This window comes from Acartia tonsa, chromosome 5 (assembly GCF_053477335.1).
Source record: "Acartia tonsa isolate MP-2025a chromosome 5, ASM5347733v1, whole genome shotgun sequence".
In the NCBI taxonomy this organism is placed as follows: domain Eukaryota; kingdom Metazoa; phylum Arthropoda; class Copepoda; order Calanoida; family Acartiidae; genus Acartia; species Acartia tonsa.
Window position 1 is genome coordinate 37,746,689 of NC_137264.1, and position 23,842 is coordinate 37,770,530.

Sequence of the window (23,842 nt, forward strand, 5' to 3'; positions counted from 1 at the left end):
TTATTTGTGTGTTTGTGTTTCACTTTAGAGTAGGTTGGAATAGGTTATATTGGGTAAGTTTAGGCTTTGAATCAGGTCAGGTTAGGTTATATTGAGTAGAGAGTTTAGGCTCCCCGCAGGAACCTATTAATAGTGTCTAACTTTTTATCTTTGTGACGTAACAAAAATCTATCTCTTTTTTAGGGGTTTCCTTTCCCACCTCCCCTCTCATCCTTTGATTTTTGTTACGTCACAAAGATAAAAAGTTAGACATTATTATTAGGTTCTCCCCGCAGGGGTTAGGCATAAACAAAACAAAAAATACGCATGCCCCTCCCCCCTCCCCCCCCCCCGATATATTTTTAATACATTTAAACGTATTTTAATCTAAAACTAATAATGATAAACAAAAGTACCACTTGTTTTATTAAAATTATTGGTTGAAAAGTTTAGACACTTCTAGTTTGAAACCAACCAATTAAACTGAGTAAAAGTGTCCAACGAATAAGATAATATGGGGACTAATGTCCTCTCCCTCCCTTAATTTGGGTACATTTATTAAATCTCCAATACTTGATTCAGAAAAGCAGTGACTAAACTTTTAAACAAATAATTTTGAGAATTCACACTAATTATCGTCCATTGCCTTACAGCTTAAGATCCATAAGTATTCTATTTAAATTCCTTTTTCCCGAATCCATATTATTCTATACATTTTTAAATGGTAACTTTTGGTTGAGTTCTTGCAAATTAAAATAAACATGAAATACCATGGATTATTAACCTTTATTTTTATCACTATATTTTCCAATATCCATTCAATATCGCATCGTATTTTTAAAAAAATTCAACGAATACAAAAATGAATATCATGTAATTAGACATAAAATTGACTTGATGATTATGAGAATTTTTAAAGAAATTTATATCGGATAGAGGGCTTTATTGGGAAGTGGTAATATTTACAACTAGCGGCTTCGCCCCAAAAAGTACTGGGAATTCCCCCACCCTTTTCAAAATTTTAAATTTAAAGAGAAAAAGTAAAAAAAAGATTTGGGGAGGAATTTTTTTGGAGTGGGGTAGTCGACCACCCCATTTTTTAAATTTTGATTTTAAAAGAATTTTTTTTGCAGGGGGGATATTTTTCTTTGGAGGGATTGGATTGCCCCCCCCCCCCTACCCAAGAAAATAGCTTAAAACCATCACAGGATCAATAGGTATATTCCCTGAAGAGTAGAGCCCAATCGGTTCAGTGGTTACTAGAATCTTAAGCTTCAGACAGACAGACAGATATCGTTCTACTTTGTATTATAGATAAGAAATTTCGCTACTTATGGATGTTGCGTCACTTGTTTATATATGTACTTTGCATTAAATTATAAATGTTTACAATATTGCTATTTTTCCCAATTTCTCTTAATTTAGGTTCATCTATTATTTATACTTAGTTTTACCTTTTCAGCAATGGATTTATCATGACTTGGATCATACACCAAATTATCTTGTACTCTTATAAAGTAGTGGGATTAATAAGAACGATCCCGAATTCCCACCCTTTACCACATCCCCTCTCCACCTACAGGATGAACGAACTAACCAATATATGACTGTAGAAATAGCAACCTATTTTTACGACAATTTTTCCCCTGTTAAAATATCCACGTATATTCTACATCCATTTTTTAGCAGAAATAAATTTTTCCGGGAAAGGAAAGTTTTTTAGTTATTAGATCTAGTCTACAGTTACTCTGGGAGGGATGAGATAATGGTGTTTAAATTAAACTAGACCCATTTCTTCCCTCTCATAGATATGTTTGTTATTAGGATTACATATAGAATGGGGAAACAAATAAATTTACGTTCATTGTCATATCCCACTATCCCTAAATGATATAAAACTTATGAATCTTTGCCAATTGTGGGCCACAAAAAAAATTACAAGAAGGATTTTTGTTGCTTATATGGTAGGTTAGGATAGGTTAAGTAAGGTTTAGAAGAGTCCCGCAGGGAAAATACCCCATAGGGACAAGTGGGTGTGTTTCTGTTGTCCATTAATAGATTCGTGTACCTAAACCAGTCAAGTCAAAACGGTATTTATACGCTGGTTTCAAGCTATTTTTAAAAGCGAAGCTTTTCTATAATTAGGGTAGGTCCGTACGTCCGTCACAAACGGATAGCTTTTTTAGTTAATTTAGGCATGTTAGAATTGTCCTATCGATTTCAAACTTTGTATGGTGATTCCTTTAGTAGTTAGGTACGATTTAGAAAGCGTAGCAACTCTATAATCATTACAAGAATGTCCGTACGTCTATTTTAAACATGTTGATTTTTTTACTTTTTGAACAACAAATTCTTTTGTGATCTAATCATCCGATTGATCTGATTTTTGGTATGTTTATTCCTGGGACAACAAAGTATAATGTTTCAAGCAAAACAACTCTATAATCAAGTCCTAAAAATGTAAGTATGTCCATAAACATTATCCTGTATCAAGCAGTTTTTCAACAAATTTACACTTACAATTTTGCTTCAACTCTAATACATTTATATTCTGATTATTCAGTTCTGACACTATATAAGTGTTGATGTCCGTTTGTCCTACAGTTTCAGTGTTTCGCTTTTTTGGATGTTGTCATCCTTGTTTAGTTAGTGAGAATGAACCACACTAACAAGTGTATTTTGTTTCTGTTGTCGATTATAAGGAAATAATTTATATAATTAAGATTTATCTAGAAATATTAACTTTTAGAAAAATATCATATATGATAATATGTTGTTTTTTAGAGAATTTCTCGGAAGGTTATATAGACCCTGAACCTCTAGGATTATTTAATTTATTAATATGTGTATATGTCTGTTTGTCTCTATACAATGGCCAGAACATTACCAAGTGTGCCTTGCTTGTATAGTATTTTATTGTATCAAAATGTACTTATATTGGTCAAAATATTTTAAAGTTTTTAAATCAATTAAGTAATGATTATATTATGGAGTGCGTCCTATATGTTATTTGTATGTTTAGGCCATTTTAAATTAGCGAATAAATAAATGTATAAATGTAGGGGGGAAAGGGGAAGCGTTGTTTTTCATGTGTTTGTTTAGTACTTTAGATCAAGTCGGGTTAGGTCATTATGAGTACAGGGTAGCCTCTCAGGGTTAAAGTGCCCACAGCAGAAATTAGGCATAAAAATAAAAAACTCTCCCCTTTTTAAAATTTATTTGAAAAATAAGGGGGGTACTTTGCTTACTAAGTAATTCTAAATGCGTTACCTGTGGTCATATTTCTTTTGTTGTAAACTTCTAGGAGGTGGAGGGGCTTCTGTACATGGAGGTGAGGGGGGAGGTGGGCGTGTGCAGGTAGGGTACACAGCCATAACCAGTCTAAATAAATAAGTAAATAAATTTAATAGACAAAGTAAATCTAGATGGTCCATCTGACACCATTTTTCGTCAAACCTAATATGGGATTTTTTTGCAGACAAAAACCTTTGTTTACTTTTTGTTATTTACGAGATACTTGCGACATTATTTGCAGCGACATAACCTCTATGAAGCAAACTTTATTCTAAGAAAGTCCACTAAGTCCACTATTCAAGACTAACTTATTTTATGTTTTGTCATATTCTTCACATTTATTTGAGGGAGAAATTTTTTTCACGAAATAATTTATCCAAGAAAAGCTTAAAGCTAAGATATGCGACAATTTATAGCTGACTCATAATGCGAACGAAATGAAAAAAATCCTTTATTGCAGGAAAGGCCTTGAGAAGTAGAATCAGGAACTTTGGTCCTTTTTAAAATATCTCGTTCCTAGCCTTAGAAATGACTTAAAAACCGCCATTTTTTAGGGTTTATTGAGAATTGTGCAATTTGTAGAGGTTTTTTGAGATTTTCTCAGGCTAGGAACGAGATTTTTTGAAACGGTCAAAAGTTTCTGATTCTACTCCTCAATGGGAGCACCATGAAGCCATAGTTCTGATTCGATAAATTTTTGACACCCATTTACAAATAGCTATACAATTGAATGTCTGGTCTTTAACGGTTTTAAGACTTAGAATAAATTTTAAATCATCCAGAGGTGTATTATACTCATAAAAATCATTTGCAGATCCCCGCTTTGGTCTCAGAAAAAAATGTCCAAAATCGACCCACCCTAATAACCATGTTAACTTATTCTTTGGATAAAATACTATTTTAAACCTGAAAATAGGAGATTATTTTGTTTATCAATATTGGAAATGTAGATTTATCGTCCACTGTCTTAGACCGTAAGGTCCCTGAAAATACTGAACCCAAAGTTTTATGATAACGTTTTCTTATTTGCTGGCTCAAAAACTTTGGTGACTCTTATTGAATTTTGATTAATGGTTTCATTAAAGTTGAGTTTCCAAACGTTTCAATCAATAATTGTAATCTCCAGAAGGGGTAATATTGTATATCATAATTGGGGATGTATGTTATCGGCCATTGTCTTATCCCTTCTGATCCCTGCAATCCTTTCCCACAGAAGACCTTATTTGGCAGAATTATTTTCTCATAGTTTCCTAATTGCCAATGCATACTCAAGGAATATTCAAGGAATATTTACATAGCGGGAGGGGAATTCAACTTTAGGTGAGGTACAATGCCAAAACTGAAACACACTCCTCCCTTTTCTAAAACAAATTACTTTTGGTGATATCAATGGCAACCCCAACTTAAAGTAAACTTTTTGTCTAGTAAAATCTAATACATTTTAATATTTTGGGGGTGTTTACGGCCCTCCCGTATTTTTGAGAGGGGTAATCACCCCATTACCATCCTCCATTTTGAAAATCATTTACCTTAATTGTTTAACAAAACTTCTAATGTTCTGTTACAAACATTATGATATACCTTGATTAAAGAGTAGCTGTACTTCTTACTTAATAAACAGAACATTAATTTTTAGTCTAAACAAAAAATTATATACATGTGTTGTGTTTTAGGATTTGATAATAGAGATGCCTCACTTTCAATATTATAACTTGTTGTCCTAGGAATCATTATTCCAAAAATCAGATGAATAGGATAATTAAATCATATAAAACAATTTTGTCAAGAAGTTTAAATGGATGTCCGAACTTAACTGGTATGGGAATCATCGATAGGATATTTCTGGGGTATAGTCCTTTCCACGACATCCCTCCATAAGGAGCGATTCTTCGTATTTTTAAAATGGCTTTTTATAGGTTATTTTAGGTTAGGTTAGGTTATATTGTGTTAGGTGATTGACATGTCTAAATAAACAAAAAGAGCAAACTATTACGGACGGACGGACAGACCCTAATTAAAGAAAAGCCTGCTTTCAAAAAGGTCTAAACCTAGTTATTTTCCAATCTTATTGTAATGAAAAGACAAGACAAGGCTTAATAAATATTACTGCAATTCTGTAATATGCATTATTAGAAGCAAATCTACTCTACAAGTCCAGCTTATAAGGCATTTTCTTCTTTTTAGTACGTACTGCTTTCTCTCCTTTTACTTTACTTTCTTTCATTTGTTCTAAATTGATTGGGTTTTAAATATTACCACGGTCGTAGCGGTCATGCGTCTTGCGTCATATTGGAAGGGTGACGCAAATTTCAGATATCAGTTTTCGCTGTTTGATTTACTATTTTTCTTCATAAGATAAAAGCATTGCTTTTAAGATTATTTAATTCACTATAATACATAAAGATAACTTTCATTCAAATCGCGAAATCCGGGATCTGAAATTTGCGTCACCCTGCCAATCTGAAAGTGGGGAAGAGAATAAGGGATGGGGTAGAACCGGTTATCATAATATTTTATTTTCTTTAAACTCTATCTCTAAATTCCCTTTTTGCATCCCTCTCTTTTTTCTTTCTCCTTTTTAGTTTCCTTCTCTCTATACTTCAATCTTTTCCCTATTATTATTTCCCTACCTTTCCCTTTTATTTCCTTTCATAAAATTTCTCCTTTTCCTCTTTACTATTTATTCCTTGTATTTTCATTGCTTTTCTTTTTATTTTTCTCCATTTCGTATTCTTACGGAGAGATCCTAGTTAATGAATAGCTGCGCTACTAAAGGTTTGGCTACCACTGAATCTAATGATTCTGTACTATATTGCAACTCTGGCAATTCATAATTATTATCATTATAGTAATTCTGGCATAATAATGTTATTGAAGATAACTCCCAGAATTGGTTCATGTTCAAGTATTAAAACCTGACCCTAAAATTTGAACATATAAGTCAAATTATTAATCTCCGAAGTTCAAAAGTTTTATGGAGGGAGAGAACATTGGACTGTAAATAACACTGGTACCCTAAGTTTTATAGTCACGGCATCTTATTTTTTAGTTCAAAAACTTTTGATACTGTATTTAATTTTAATTGGATGGTTCCAAACTAGAAGTATCAGATTTTTTCAACCATAATTTTAACTTGCAGAAGGGGTAATTGTTTTTCATCATTGGGGATGTATATTGTATATGATCCCTGAAAAATGGCTTTTCTGGTGCTATAAAACAAAATTCTGAGAGGATTATTAGAGGCAGGTTTCTGTACTTCAGTATGATCAAATTTTAATGTCCTAAGTAAGTCCCTGACTAATCATAAAAGACGTATGTATATCACATTTGTTTACAGGAAGGTATGGGTTAAAGGCGGTTAAATTAAACTACAACTCTCATTTCCCCTTCAGTTCATAAGTTGTACATGAAATAATTTTATTTTATAAGAATTTGGAAGAAGATTATTTATAATCCATTTGTCTATCCCTGTCAAAATCTCCAGATACATGCAATATTCGTCTCTGTATATTTTTTTAGCAACGCAGATGCTCTATAATCAGAGATGGTCCGTAGCTAAGACTTTTTAAATTACACACATTTTCAACATTTAACTATTTGCCAAAGGTTATTTATACATAAAATTCTAGTTCATTGTTCTTTTAACATTATTGAACCAATTTATGAGGATAAACAAACTTTCCCGATTTTGTATAATTTTTGAGGAACACGACTCCAGTTACGTCATATTTTTCTTTCCCGAAAAAGGGAAGGGGGAAAGAAAAAAAAGGAAAGGAGGGAAGAAAAAAGAGATGGGAGAAAAGGGGGTTTTCCCCATCTCTTTTGAAGAGATTTTCTTCCCCCCTTCCCTTTTTCGGGAAAGAAAAATATGACGTCACTGGAGTCGTGTTCCTCAAAAATTATACAAAATCGGGAAAGTTTTATATCCTCCCAATTTATACTATTGTATTTTTCAATAAATATTTCACCAAGTGTTTGTATCTCTTTGTGTGAAGCCTAAAATCTCTAAAACTGCCATGCTAAAACAAATAAAATGCACTTGTAATACATGTTTTTGTTTATTTGATTACCAAAAACCTACTTTATTGTTCTTTTCTCTTGAATGTGCTATCAATTACGCGCATTTGAATAGATATCAATAGGAAAAAAATATGTTTATAATGGTGAACCCTAAGACGATAAGGAATTAACTATATCAACTCTTAATTAATCTTGGGAGGGTGAAGGTACCCTTCCGAAAAAAAGTTATAAACTTTCTTAAGACCTATAAGAAGCTACATTGTGAAGTAGAACCATATAAGTTCAGCGGTTAGCAAGATCCTTCAGTACAGAGAAAAAAACAGAAATATAGGATATTTTTTGGTATTATTTTCCTCTGCGGAGGTGAAGGTCCACCCCTTCTGTTGTTTAATCTAATCTTGACAATTATTTGATTAAATATAAAGGTTGTCCTGCCAATTATTCTGGATATACACCTGCAGGACAAGGGGAATGTTTTCTGAAATATTGAGCAAACCCAAAAAATTTTAAAAATAAAATCAAGTGGATGTAGAATTTACCAAACCAACACATATCGTGTTACTATTAGTTATCAGTAAAAAATACCCCCCCTCCCATAAAATTATTTTTTTTATTTTAGCCCCCAAAATAGATTCCCGCCCTGCCTTCCTTTTTTTTGTAGGATACTACTTCAAATTATAGCATCACTAGTACAATTAAAAGCTGGCTTTAAAGCTTGGCTCTTTTATAGTTGGTGCAGTGCCCAAATTTTTCCACCAAAAATTTTAATCTACATATAGGGTAATATGGTTTATCATAATTAATGGTGTACAGTACATAAATTGATTGTCCATTTTCTTATCACTTCAGATCCATGAAAAATTGTTTATAATTTATGATTTTTAATCATATTTCAAAGGTACAATATGAAAATTTAAGAAAACTTGTCCCTAACCATGATTAAGAGAAACTGCATTTCTAACTCGAATATAGTAATAGGAGAATGAACATCAGATTAATATTTGTGTCTTGTTACTGCTGCGCTATTTATGGACATGATTGTCCTAGTTTCTTACTAAACTAGCTGCCTCTAGAGACCCTTGATGAGGGGAAAGTCAAATTTGATAACCCAACTTATTATTTTAAATTTTAAAAGAAAAAAGGGGGAAAAATTGGGGGGGGGGTATTTTTTTAGGGGCGTTTCTCCCCCAAAATCAGGGTTCGGAAGCCGCAGCCGCAGCCTCAGCCTCAGCCACCATCAGCCGCGCGGCTTACGAGAAGCCTCAAAATCAGCCGCGCGGCTTCCTCAGCCACCCAATAAGCCTCAGCCTTAGTCGCAGCCGCGCGGCTTAAAGAAAACATAAGCCACTGTAAGCCTCAGCCGCATTCAGCCACTGTAAGCCTCAGCCACTGTAAGCCTCAGCCACAAAACTCCAATTCAGCCACATTAAGCCTCAGCCGCACTAAGCCTCATTCAGCCAACGCCCCTCTAAGCCTCAGCCGCAATCAGCCGCGCGGCTTATAGTTGGGGAAGCCTCAGCCACACTCAGCCGCGCGGCTGTTAATAATTTGAAGCCGCAGCCGCACTCAGCCGCGCGGCTTCAAGAAAGCCTCAGCCGCAGCTGCAAAGTTATGATTATGCCGCAGCCGCAGCCGCGCGGCTTGATATTTGTAAGCCGCAGCCTCAGCCGCAGCTTAATTTTTTTAATTCAGCCGCAGCTTTGACACAGCCACGCGGCTGAGATATTGTAAGCCCCAGCCGCAGCCGCAGGTGCTAAATTAGTACAAGCCTCAGCCGTCAATTCAGCCGCGGGGCTTAATTTTCATTTAATTTTGTCTGTCTGAAGCTTAAGATCTCAGCAACCACTGAACTGACAATGTTGTCCTTCTCAGGAATCCTTTTACTAAAGTAACAGGATGTCTGTGTGTCTGTGTATCTGTGTGTCTGTACCGAAGGATCTCTCTAACCGCTGAACCGATCGGGTTCTCCTTAACAGGGTAGCTTCTCATAGGTCCTGGGAAGGTTTATAACTATTTTTTGGGGGGTGGGACACCCCCAACCCCCCCAAAAAATTAAAAATCCCCCCCCCCTCAAAAAAGAAAATTTTTTTAAAATTTTTTAAACTAAAATTAAAAATGAGGGGGGAGGCCCCCCCCCCTAAAAAAAAAATCCCCCCCCCCCAAAAAAAAATTTTTTTTTTACTTTTCTTTAAAAATTTAAAATAAGAAATTGGGTTATTAAATTTGACTCTCTCTCTTCCTCAAGTGCCCCCTAAAGGCCTCTAGGGGCGTAGCCGCTAGTTATATATATATTGACATTGGATGGTTTTGAGCTAATTTTGGGGTGGGGGTCAGACATTTCCATCGCCCAAAAATAATTTTTTTAAATGTTATACTTTTAAATTTTTTTATATTCTTTTATAAAAATTTTATCTTAAGTTTTTTTTAAAATTACAACATAGAAACTACCATCTCGAACAACTACAAAAAGTTTGAACCTGTAATGTAAGAGCTCTAGTGGCGCAATCAGTTAGCACACGGTTCTTCTACACTGTTATGCCGGGGTTATAAGTTCGAATTTCACCAGGAGCAATACGTTTTTGAACGTTGATACTTATGAATATTATTGAATACTATTTATAGGGTAACTGCCCTACTGACGTTTGCCTAATTTTATTGTTTTTAAAAGATACAAATTTTTCAGAATTTACTTAATATTCACTATGAATTTGCATTATCTTAAATTTTTTTTCTTGTACAAGTGGCCTATTTAGCTCAATGGTAGAGCACTCGTCTTGTAAACTAGGGACCGTGAGTTCAAACCTCACAGGGGGCAATCAATTTTTGTGATACTCAAGTTATATAGTAGCTTCTCTATTATTTTTCCGTTTAGGTACGCAATACTTGTTCTATATAATTAAGCTTCTCCTACTTAGATATTTCTTCAATTTTAAATGTATTTAATACTTTGTGGTTGATGAGAGACACTAAAAAAGTTATGCAAAAAAAAAGATTTATACATATTTCATTTTTCATGGTATTTTTAAATTAATGAAAATAATTAAATTAAGATTTGAGTAGGGGGGAGGGTGTGTGTGTGTGTTTATTTTGAACACAAATTATCCTAATATGTTTTCTAACAAAAAAAATTTAAACAGCGATGTATTTTACTTTTTAAAGTTGGTTAAAAAAGGTCTGTAAAATGCAATAAATTGTCCTGTATAATATGCAAAAAAATCTACATAATCTTTATGTACTCGATAGATTGAAATAGTTAAATGATTATCATATATCATCCGATTTTGTTTATTTTACAAAGATGCTTACTAAAATTGATTTTATTTTCGAAACTGCAATTATTATAAAAAAAATGTTTCTTTATCTTTATCATTATGTTATACAATTTCTGAATTTATAAGCAATACATGAATCGATATATTATTACTTTGATGTTGTCCATATTTTCATGTACTCTGATAAAGAAATAATCTCAGCTGGCTAAAATAACAATAACCCCCATACACCCCCTTTAATCCATCTCTCCCCTCTTATGGGATATATAAATGAACTGGCCAATAAATGAGGTCCATAATTTTATTAACAAATTTTCTTTTTTTTAATATATCCACATATTCTATTATATAAAGTGGTAATGTGAAGCTTCTTATTGATCCAGGGAAAGTTTATAATTTTTTTGGGGAAATGTATAAAGTATGGAGAGTTATTTTGTCTGTAGATTAAGAATTCGATAACTACTGAACTAATGTAAACTTTTTAAATTGCCTTTTCCAAGTTTTTGAATTTTTTAAAAAACTAAAATTAAAACTGGTGGGTGCTCAACCAAACTCCCCCCTATTTTCCCATAAAAAAATAATAAAAGTCACCGTTCATCCCCCCAAATTTTTTTTTCTTCTGGGATTCGAACCCGGATGATAGATGGTTCAAAGCTGTTACCGTACCAAAAAGCTATCAGAGCTCCAATATTTCAAAATGAAAATTTGTCTTATTTTTAGATCATTAAGTATTATGATGTCTGTTTGTTTGTCTGTCTATATGTTTGTACTACAGGATCTCGCTAACTACTAAACCGATATGGTGCTCCTATTCAGGGTAGTTTCTTATAGGTACTGGGAAGGTTTACAACTATTTTGGGGGAGGGTACCATCACACTACCAGAAAAAAATTGCCTTAGAAAAAAAATTAAACATCACCCCAAAATTAAAAATGTGATTTACTCGCCCTGGCCCTCCCCACCCAATAAAAATCACCCTACCCCCCAAAAAATTATTTTAATTCAGTTCTTCTTTTTCCAGTACCTATTGTTTAGTATTTTTTGTAATAACTTCATAATTACATTGTCATTAAGATTATGTGACATAAAAAGTTAGTCATAAAAATTATACCCATGAATAATTGTAATAAAAATCACTTTTGTAAAAAAACATTTTTCATAAGAGGTAAGTTTTTATGACAAATACATTTATTGCAAGTGTACATATGATAAGCATTTTAAAGACAATTATTTTTAAGACAAATTTAACCTGCGTACCATGGCTCAACATGTAGCGCATCTGCTTGTCATCATGGAGGTAATAGGTTCGAATCTTGGCCAGACACTGCGCGAAAACTGAAGACGTTAAATGGTTCCTACTGCAGCTATGCCAGGTATGCAACATGTAAAGTTAGAGTATAATTTCCTTGGCTCGTAAACAGGCGTAACTCATTACCATAGGACTTTCTGGCAGGTAGTTGGTTGCTGGATAGATGTCACTTAAATTGGAAAGAATTGGTTCCCCTTAATTATCCAAGGTTCAACAAGAAGCGCATCTGCTTGTCATCAGGGAGGTAATAGGTTCGAATCTCGGCCAGACACTGCGTTATAACTGAAGACATTAAATGGTTCCTACTGCTGCTATGGCAGGTGTGCAACATGTAAAGTTGGAGTAGGAGGATTTCCTTGGCTCATAAACAGGCGTAACTCATTACCATAAAACTTTCAGGCAGGTAGTTCAATAAAAAAAGTTGGTTGCTGGATAGATGTCACTTAAACTAATACAGAAAAGGAAAGAATTGGTTCCCCAAGGTTCAACAAGTAGCGCATCTGCTTGTCATCAGGGATGTAATAGGTTCGAATCTCGCGCAGACACTGCGTTATAACTGAAGACATTAAATGGTTCCTAGGTGCTAGGTGTGCAACATGAACAGGCGCAAAGGAAAGATATAATTCCCCTTAGTTATCCAGGGTTGTTGGACCTTGAGTTAATGTCATAGAAACCCTCGACCGTGGCTCAACATGTAGCGCATCGGCTCGTCGTCTGGGAGTTGATAGGCTTTGTACTGCATCATAACTAAAGATGTTGAAATAAATTCCTACTGCTAAAAAACTTGTATAAAACTTTGGGTACCAGTATAAAACTTTGGGAATCAGAATAAATTTTTGTCTATTAGTATAAAACTTTGGGTACCAGTATAAAACTTTGGGTACCAGAATAAATTTTTGGCTATTAGTATAAAATTTTGGGTACCAGTATAAAACTTTGGGTACCAGTATAAAACTTTGGGTACCAATATAAAATTTGGGTACCAGTATAAAACTTTGGGTACTCGTATAAAACTTAAGGTACCAGTATAAAACTTTGGGTACCAATATTAAAACAAAATTTTAGGTATTAGTATAAAATTTTGGGTACCAGTATAAAACTTTGGGTACCAGTATAAAACTTTGGGTACCAGTATAAAATTTGGGTACCAGTATAAAATTTGGGTAACTGTATAAAACTTTGGGTACCAGTATAAAACTTTGGGTACCAGTATAAAATTTGGGTACCTGTATAAAACTTTGGGTACCAGTAAAAAACTTTGGGTACCAGTATAAATTTTTAGTACCAGTATAAAACTTTTGGTACCAGTTTAAAACTTTGGGTACCAGTATAAAACTTTGGGTACCAGTATAAAACTTTGGGTTCTAGTATAAAACTTTGGGTACCAGTAAAAAACTTTGGGTACCAGTATAAATTTTTAGTACCAGTATAAAACTTTGGGTATCAGTTTAAAACTTTGGGTACCAGTATAAAACTTTGGGTACCAGTATAAAACTTTGGGTTCTAGTATAAAACTTTTGGTACAAGTATAAAACTTTGGGTACCAGAATAAAATTTGAGTACTAGTCTAAAACTTTGGGTACCTGTATAAAAACTTTGGGTACCAGTATAAAACTTTGAGTACTAGTATAAAACTTTGGGTACTAGAATAAAACTTTGGATACCAGAATAAAATTTGAGTACTAGTATATAATTTTGGGTACCAGTATAAAACTTTGTGTACCAGTATAAAACTTTGGTTACCAGTAAAATTTGGGTACCAGTATAAAACTTTGGGTTCTAGTCTAAAACTTTGGGTACCATTATAAAACTTTGGGTTCCAGACTAAAACTTTAGGTACCAGTATAAAACTTTGAGTACCAGTATAAAACTTTGGGTACTAGAATAAAACTTTGGGTACCAGAATAAAATTTGACTACTAGTATATAATTTTGGGTACCATTATAAAACTTTGGGTACTAGAATAAAACTTTGGGTACCAGAATAAACTTTGGGTACCAGTATAAAACTTTGGGTACCAGTATAAAATTTGGGTACTAATTCTGAATCAAACATTTGAAAAAATCCTGCTGTCCTCCCCCCTCTTCCCTCCACTCTTATTCTCACATCCCCTAACCACCCTCAACTCTCCAAAAAATGTCCTAGAATGCATTTAAAAAATCCAATTTAGCCGAAGCCTCAGCTGCAAAGCTTATTTTATAATCAGCCATAAGATCAGCCGCAAGGCTTAATATTGTATTAAGCCGCAGCCGCATTCAGCTGCGCGGCTGAATTTAATTCAGCCACAGCCTCAGCCGCACGGCTTTCAGTAAGCCGCAGCCTCAGAATCAGCCGCGAGGCTTAATTATGTTATCAGCCACTCTCAGCCTCAGCCTCACTCAGCCGCGCGGCTTAATTTTCCAATCAGCCACTGTAAGCCGCAGCCGCTATGAGCCGCGCGGCTTTCAGTAAGCCGCAGCCTCAGCCACAAATCCTTCAGCCACTGTAAGCCTCAGCCACCCTCAGCCACTGTAAGCCTCAGCCGCTCGAAGCCTCAGCCACAAAATTCCAATTCAGCCACTGTAAGCCTCAGCCACCCCAATTCTTATTAAGCCTCAGCCGCATTCAGCCGCAGCCACTCTCAGCCGCACTAAGCCTCAGCCACTCTCAGCCTCAGCCACTTCCATAACTTTAAGCAGCCTCAGCCTCAGCCGCAGCCGCAAATTAGGATTCAGCCGCAGCCGCAGCCGCGCGGCTGATAGCGCGGCTTCCGAACCCTGCCCAAAATAGTTGTAAACCTTCCCGAGACCTACCGAGAAGCTACCCTGTTAAGGAGAACCCGATCAGATCAGCGGTTAGCGAGAAGATCCTCAAACACACATCCTGATACTTATAAGGATTATCAGGGAGGAAGGGGACATTGGACCTAAAAATTACACAAATCTGTTTTTAAACATGTTATCTCATTCGTTGATTTAAAAACTTTGGGTACATTTATTGAATAATAGTTGATTCCAAATTTGCAGTGATTTTTCAGCCAATGATTTTGATTTAACAGTTAGGGAAATTTTGTTTACTATCATTCGAGATGTACAACAATTTATTGTCCATTGACTTAACCCTTAAGATCCCTGTTATTTGTGTACTGTGAAAGCAAATTTTTCCTGTATATATTAGATTGGTCTTTTCAAATTAATTCAATTTTCTTTCGATATTTTTTATATAAAAGTAACAGGATGCTTGTGTGTAGCGAAGTATCTCGTTGAACTGATATAGTTAATGCCCAGGGATCTTATGGGATAAGACAATGAAGGAAAAATTATGTTTATTCTAAATGATGACAAACCCTCTGTAAATTTAAAATAATCAGGGATAAGGGATGGGAAACGTAGGAAAATATTATTTCAGGCCTATTTCAAGCCTAGGCCTAATAAACCAGTTTTGGGATGGCGCAGTGGTTCGTCCTAAACGCTAATGAAAAAGCTGTGTGTGTGTGTGTGTAGATAAAGTATAGAATCAAATTCAGGTAGCTAGTTTAAAGTAAAAAACATAACTTTTTTTAAACCTATATATTAATGGCTTTTGTTAAAATGAAGTTTTTTCTCTCCCAAAATTTTTTTATCTTTTACTTTGGTAATTTGAACTGTCAGAAAGCTATCGTTGGGTTTCCCTCAGACAGATTTTAGTTTGTATTATTTGCATTTTTATTAATGAGTAAAAATTTTATTTGAAAATTTCATTGCTAATTAAAATTCAAAATAAATAAATAAATATTCACTTGGGTAACATTCTATCAAGTTCTTTGGATACTATAATGTAATGATATATCTGTACTGTATTGTATTGTACAAAAATTAGGGTTAAGGTGTTGTATCAATTCGGTATTAAATTTTTAAAATTAAAAATACAACATCTAATTTATAAACTACCAAATGAAAATTCGTAGCTACCTTCTTTCCAAAAAAATAATTCCGTTATTTTTGTTTTTTCTATATGGCCCTTTTTTAATGTTTAACTCTAAGCTGATTTAATAATTAAACTAATGTGATCTAACACAATTTATATTTATTTTTTCGTAGCAGACAAATCATTATTTTTTCTAGAATTGTCTGCTTCTAAAATTTCCGCCAATTGGTGATTGGTTGATACAAAACAAGCCCAAATCACAGAACACTATTGGTTTAGAGCGATAGCCAATATGAGCCGTCCGCCAGTAACGTCATTAAATTAGGCAAATGGTAAAAGTTGCATGATCCCTTTCAAAACCAGGCCGAGACCTAATTTATGGCCAGGTTTCCTATCCCTTATCCCTGAAAACAATTGGTTTAAAAGTTTGTACAATAATAGTTTGGAAGCAACCAAATTAAAATTCAATAAAAATTACTAAAGTTTTGAGCCAACGAATAATATAACAAGGTTTTAAACTCTAGACACCAGTGTAATTTACAGTCCAATGCCTCCTCATCCCCCCCCCCCTTGTTTTAGTACCTGTAGCTGACTTCTCTTTTCTATTATATAACATCATTTTTATAAAATTATATTTTATCTGAAAATAAATATGAAAATCAATATCTTTAACAAGGATGACAACATTAATAAAAACGAACATGACACTATGATAAGCAAATTTTAATTAATAAGTCTAAAAATGTAATAAAATTTGTTGTAAAATTGCTTTAATACAGGTTACTGTCCCGGACTCATTTACATTTTTAGTACTTTAGAATGCTTCGCTGAAAATATTGTACATTGTTGTCCAAGGAATCAATCAACTGATTGGGTTAATAAAACCTTGTTTGTGTGCCTGACTGTCACAGAAATGACAGACACTAAGTGGTCTGAGATTGTACAAGAATCCAGTCTTTAATTTCACTGCTTTCAAACACACGTACAGAAAAAATCTAATTTATTTTGATTTATTTTCATCTGCATCAAATTTCAATTTGTCTAATGCTTTTTCAACCTTTTTAAGGGCGAAGCTACTCTTTAATTCACATTGTCCATTAGGGCGGGTTCATATCGGAATTAGACAAAGAGGGGATATGCAACAGATAAAATTAACATTGAAAACATTTCTGACCGAAAAAGAATTTTCAAAAATTGAGTTTTAGAACGCGACCACTAAAAAATATATTTGATTTCTTATTAATATGCACAGACGACATTCAAAATAATTTTTGAATCAGAACTATGGCTTCATGGTGCTCCCTGGAAAGGCCTTGAGGAGCTGAATCAGGAACTTTTGTTCGTTTCAAAATATCTCGTTCCTAGCCTTAGAAATCACTAAAAAACCACATTTTTTAAAGGTTTATTGAGAATTGTCCAATTTGTAGAGGTTTTTTAGATTTTCTCAGGCTAGGAACGAGATATTTTGAAACGGTCAAAAGTTCCTGATTCTACTCCTCAATGCCTTTCCTGGGAGCACCATGAAGCCATAGTTCTGATTCAATAAATTTTTGACTCCCATTTACAAATAGCTATACAATTGAATGTCTGGTCGTTAGCGGTTTTAAGACTTAGAATAAATTTTAAATCATCCAGAGGTGTGTTATACTCATAAAAATCATTTACAGATCCCCGCTTTGGCCTCAGAAAAAAAATGTCCAAAATCGACCCACCCTATTGTCCATACGTCCGTTTGTCTGTGCGGCTAATTCTGAGCATCTTTAAAAATTTTCACCTTATTTTTTTTCTGACGGAGGGTATTTAATGCTAATTCTAAAGATAAAAAGCTGAAGATTTTTATGGCAACTGTTTCATATCTTTTTTTGCCTGTATGCTAGTCGATAATGCTTCGAGGAAATTTGAACTCTATGGAGAATTGTAACTTTCTCGTACAAATATAAAATTGGATTTTAAAATTTCTTACGAAAATGTATTTAATTGACTTATTTTGTAGGTCTTTTTGTTTGACTTTTCTTCATATTGTCATTCATTGTTTTTTTGTGATTCGCTACTTATGATGTTGTCATCCTTGTTTAAATTAAATTTCATGACTTGAAACCTAATTTGTAAAATTATATAAATAGTCAGAAATATATTTAGTAGATTACAGTAAGAGATTTAATAAAAAACAGTAACAGTAACGTGTCATACACGAATACAATGTTAATAACTAATACAGGAATCACCATGCAAAGTTTGAAATTGATAGAACAATTATAATATGCCTAAATTATCGAAAAAAGCTATCCGTTCCGGCCGACCCTAATTATAGAAAAGCTTCGCTTTTAATAAAATGCTAATATACCGATAGCAGAAAAACATTTTTTCTATTTGACAGACATTGCAAATAAATCACTATATATGACGATTTAATTAGATCAAATTCAGAAAGGTATTTTTTACTTTTTACAAAAAACTATTTTTAGTCAGTAATAAAATTTTATATTAAATGAAAAACCTAATGTTAATAATGATAAGTAAACAAAATAGAGGGAAATTATCCATACAAACGTCAGTGGATACTTATACCCCCCCCCCCCCCCCCTCCTTAATTATTTTCAATTTTAAAAGTAAAAATGACCTAAATCAACTACATTCAATACGGATTTTTAAACTTTAATAGTATACAATAATCAAAATTAGCTGTCCAACAAATCCATCATTCAGGGGGCGTACACAGTTTTTTTCAGGAGGGTGCGCGAAGCGCACTTAAATATTTTGACATCCCTAGTGCGATCATTAACACCCCCTTACCCTCCGAATTACACCGTAAATAAAGGTTTGTACCCCTCCTTCAAAAATAAAAATCTTGGGGGTTGGTGGTTGGGGGGGGGGGTGGTCTATGTGTAACCGAGCAATAGATAAGAGTGTTTTAACGAAATAAACCTTAAAGTGTATTTTTCTCTATTTACAAAGTAAAACTAATTGAATTGCCCTCAAATATATTATTTACATACTCGCAGGGAAGGGTTTTCTCAAATAAATCGAATAGTTTTTTTATCAATTTATGGATTTTTTCATCAATGACAATTATGTCCTATATTAGCGCAGCTTAAACTATTATATATATAAGTTACTTTAAATTTAAAAAGGAATTGACGGAAGTTAATGATGGACAGTCGATCAGACATACTCTGGTTGTATAGTAGCTGCCGCTAGAAACATATTTAAGTTGCAAAACGGTTGTAAATGGGCGGTTCAAAAAAATTTGATAACTGAAGCCTGAAGACTTTATAAATCTTGCAAGTTGGTCTGTCTAAATACGTAAATCTATAAACCATTACATTTGACACGTATCTAATGTAAATGTAATTTAGAATGTAAAAAATATTTTTTTATTTTGCTAATTGTACAAAATTTGATGCTTATAATATAGCTACTCTAGTGACAGTACGTCCATATTTGAATAGGTTTTCGTTTTGAGTTTCCATAATGATTATACACTGTTCCTTCCTCCGCCAATTACGACTATTTGGGTATAATAAGGCTTTTTATTACTAAATAAATATGTCAAATGCGACCCAATTTTTTGTTGTCACGTTTTTATATTATGCTTCGGTATTATATGCAGGGCTCGGCAGCCAAGCATTAGACTCAAATTTAAACCTGTTTGGGTGCATAAAAGATTGGATTGTCTGTTTAGGAACAGTTTTACACATTCAGCTTAGTTTTAAAGTTATGATATGACGATTTCACTGAGGTCTGAACGCGGCGGCCGAGCCCTTAATTGTATTAAATGCAAAGTCATTCTAACTGTCCGTCTTAGAATTTAAACATTTCCTCAACTGTTATTCAAGATAGACGACTAAAGTAGGCAGTAGCTATATGACCCCCTTCGTAGTGAGGCTGTGGTTACATATAAGGGATTTATTATGCTTTAGGCTTTCAAAGACCTTTCTTAAAACTTTATTTTCAATTTCATATATTTGGTATAATAAACACAAAAAAATCAGACAAAACAAATAAAACCCAATAACTATTCTAGTTGTCCACAGGGAGGGAGGGCACATTCAACTCTTAATTAAACTAGTCCCCAAAGTTTTATAATCATGTTTTTGTATTCGTTGGCTTAACAACCCTTGGGACTTCTATTAACTTTCGATTGGTTGTTTTATTTAGTTGAGTGTCCAATTGTTTCAACCACTAATTGTCAGCATCAGAGTAGGTAGTTTGATATATCATCATTGGGGATGTACATCAATTTACCGACCATTGTCTTATCCCTTAAGATCCCTGATTTTTACACCTTCTAGAACCAAGTTTAATTGGATTGTATTTCCATTTTATATTTTGTTAGCAAAGCTACCCTTTAAAACTTCTGTCATTTGTCCGTCTTTCTGGCGGTAATGCACATATGCGACATAGAAATCCATAAAATCAATATAAAAAAATCTTTTTTTCAGACATATGTCTACTTGAAATAAATCCAATATATCTTTGACGATGGAAATTTGAAACCCACGGGTCAATATTTCTCAGATATTCCCCCTATCTACGAACGGTCCAAAGTCGTTGATAATAATTAGGGAAAGGGTTGAAAATGGACATGAAACAGAAATATTAAAATCTTTTCTAAATATTTACGATCCTGAAAGTTAATATTTACTGATATTTTCCAATAAATTTTTTCGTTCCGTCAAAATTTGGAAAAATAGCCAATATAGCTGTCTAGAAAGAACACGAAACCTCTACACCTAATATTTTCTCAGTGTTTTTTTTTACTTTTTATACAAATTTTTTTTAAAAATTAAATATTGATGAGTTTTTTATTTTTATAGAATGAATTATAAAAAAAAATAATATTGGTTGATTGGTTTTTGTGATATCAGAACCATATTTTGTATCATTGTTGGGGATGTACATCAATTTATTGGCTATTGTCTTATCTCTTAAGATCCCTGATTTTTCTTACTTTTAATTTTTATTGCAAGATATTTTGACTTTTAGACTGACATAACCTAAAACATAAAAAGGGAAAGTCAGGAAAAATTATAACAAGGATTACAACATCCATAAAACCCTCATTTTGCAAAAGGATAAGGCTATAAGCCATAAAGAGAGGCGGAAAAATTAATATCCAGGGAGGGAGGGGACAATGAGCTGTTGATCACACTATTCCTATGTTCAACCCCTTCCTTTCTTTCCCCCCACCCCCCATTAATTATTTATGATGATGATAATCCCATTTTATGGGGGGGGGGGGGGGAAATGTATGACATGTATATACTCAGTCATGGAAAATTTTAGAAAGGATTACAAGATCCATAAAAGCGAAGCACTGATACAGTAGGACAAACGGATATTAACACTTGTATAGTGTCAGAAGAGTCGAAGCAAAATTGTAAGTCAATTTGTTAAAAAACTGCTTGATATCTCAAACATGCCTAAATTAACAAAAAAAGCTATCCATTTGTGACGGATGGAAGGACCAACCCTAATCATAGAAAAGCCTCGCCTTTAAAATGTCTAAGCTATGATGAACATAAGCCTCCCCCCTCCCCCCCCCCCAAAAAAAAAAAAAACAAACCTAATAATAGACTTCAGATGGACAACTCATATCATATTACCTTAGATGGGGGGGGGGGGTGGAGGGGCTGTAGTCCTGTATTCTTTATATGAGATCTAAAGGGATAAGACAATGGCAGATAAATTGATTCACATCCCCAATGATCATACACAACCCCTTCTGTAAATTACAATTTTTAAAGTTTAATAATTATAAGTTTAACACATAATACATCTTACGACAAAGATAATAAAAAAAACATGTATAGAGTCATGAAAAATTAAAAGTATATTTCTGTTTTCAATATCTATTAAAATGTTTAAGTTTTTAACCATGCATAATATTAGTAATGTTATAAGCGAAGCATCTCCCTAATCAAGTCCTAAAAATCTTATATGTCCTTATATCTATTTATATTCTGCCCTCAGTTCTAACACTCTACAACTTACAAGTAATTATAAAGTTTATTTGTCCTACCATTACAGAGGTTCGCTTTGATATATGTTGTCATTCTTGTATTAGTTCTAATTTTTCTAAATGTTAGCGCCTCTTCTTATTGTAGAAACTAGAAATCTTTCTCATTTGTATTTTGAAGCTAGGGAAATCAGAAAATTGCTTCAAAACATCCCAAGACCTAAACAATAAATTGAATTTTGATTGGTTGATTCATTTAATTTAGTGTCAAAATGTTTTAAACACCAATTGTAATCTACAGAAGGGAAAATTTTGTATATCATGATTGGGGATGTAAATCAATTGTTCGGCCATTGACTTATCCATTTGGATTCTAGATTTTTATCCTTTTTCTTGAACTTTGTTGGTGTTCTCTTAAACCAACTGATTTCGGTTGGTCGCACTTTTGATTTAGGCTGTTTTAAAAGAATATAAAGATAATATTGACATATTAACTTTTTTATAATATAACTACATAGGTACTTATATTGACATAGTACTGACAAATTTATTGCAGGGTCTAGACAATTATGAGATCTTATTGGACAATCACACATACATTTGCCTATTGTAGAAAAGGATATATACGTGGATATTATGACAAGGGAGAAATAGTGGTCTATTTAGATTGCTAACAGTGAACTCCCTTGGTGGTTAGTTCGATAATTCATTAGGAGGGGAGGGGATGGGGTAGGGAAGGGAAGGGGAAGGGAGAAATCATTACTTAGACTGCTGCGTAATTGCAACCTAAATTCAAATTAAAAAGCTGAAATGTTATATGAGTCATTATAAAAGGCTTGAAACAAGAAGGACGTGTCTATCACCCTAAAAATTAATCTGTTATGGGCTTTATGGACAAACAAAATTATATATAGAAACAAGGATGACAACATCCACAAAAGCGAAGCACTGAAAGTGTAGGACAAACGGACATTAACACTGATATAGTGTCAGAACTGAATAATCAGAGTATAAATGTATAAGAGTAAAAGCAAAATTGTAATTAAATTTGTTGAAAAACTGTTTGATACAGGATAATGTTTATAGACATACTCAGATTTTTAGGAGGACCTCATTATAGTGTTGTTTCTCTTATAATATTGTACTTTGTTGTCCCAGGAATCATTATACCAAAAATCAGATCAATCGTATAATTAAATCACATTTGTTGTTAAAAAGTAGAAGAATTAACATGTTTGAAATGGACGTACTTACATTCTGGTAATGATTATAGAGTTTCTCAATCTTAACTAACTACTACAGAAATCACCATGCAAGAAATATATAGGACAATTCTAACATGCCTAAATTAACGGAAAAAGCTATCTGTCTCGGACAAATGGACCGATTCTAATTATAGAAAAGCTTCGCTTTTAAAAATCAACTGATGTTTAACATTATATTAAATTATATGAAAATAATTTTGTCTTTAAAGAAAATGAACAATAATAGTTATTTCTCGTATCGTATTATAAACGGCTTTCCGCGGTTATAGAATGTACAATTATAAGATTAAAACTCGGGGCTAGTTTTAATCTTATGATTGTACATTTCTATATTCGTAGAAAACTGGATATAATACGATGCTAGACATAGTTTTTTCGTATGGATGAGAACCGGTTCCTATCCACCGGATTCGAATGAATACAAGAAATTATATTAAACTAACTAAGAAGCATGGAAAAATAATCATGGTGATAACTTTAGTAGTTAGGTACGATTTAGAAAGCGTAGCAACTCTATAATCATTACCAAAATGTCCGTACGTCCATTTTAACCATGTTGATTTTTTTACTTTTTTAACAACAAATTTTTATGTGATCTAATCATCTGATTGATCTGATTTTTGGTATTTTGATTTCTGATTTTGATTAATGAAAAAAGCTATCCATCTCAGACGTACGGACGGACGGACGTACGGTTCAACCCTAATTATAGAAAAGCTTCGCTTTTAAAAATTTAAACTTATAAAATCATTAGATTAATTTAATATCCCTCCCATATTTCTTTACTAATACAACAACAGGAAGTTGAGGTTTTGATATGAGCAAGGGGTCCAACCTTACTTTTTATAAAGCAGGGCTTT

At 33.5% G+C, this 23,842-nt stretch overlaps 1 protein-coding gene and 1 non-coding gene across 2 annotated transcripts in view; one reads left to right on the forward strand and one right to left on the reverse strand.

The window, feature by feature from the left end:
- The window catches only part of LOC145320012 (uncharacterized), a 75,448-nt gene extending 59,054 nt beyond the window's left edge, over positions 1-16,394 (reverse strand). Inside the window, exons 1-2 of the mRNA XM_080162453.1 lie at positions 16,341-16,394; positions 3,250-3,360 (exon numbers count right to left, since the gene is read on the reverse strand). Of these exons, the coding sequence (XP_080018579.1) occupies positions 3,250-3,360; positions 16,341-16,377 (148 nt within the window). The 5' untranslated portion in view covers positions 16,378-16,394. The remainder of the gene's footprint in view (positions 1-3,249; positions 3,361-16,340) is intronic.
- Positions 10,037-10,108, forward strand: TRNAT-UGU (transfer RNA threonine (anticodon UGU)). Its single transcript has one exon. It is a non-coding gene; the product is annotated as a tRNA-Thr (tRNA).
- Positions 16,395-23,842: the final 7,448 nt, after the last annotated feature.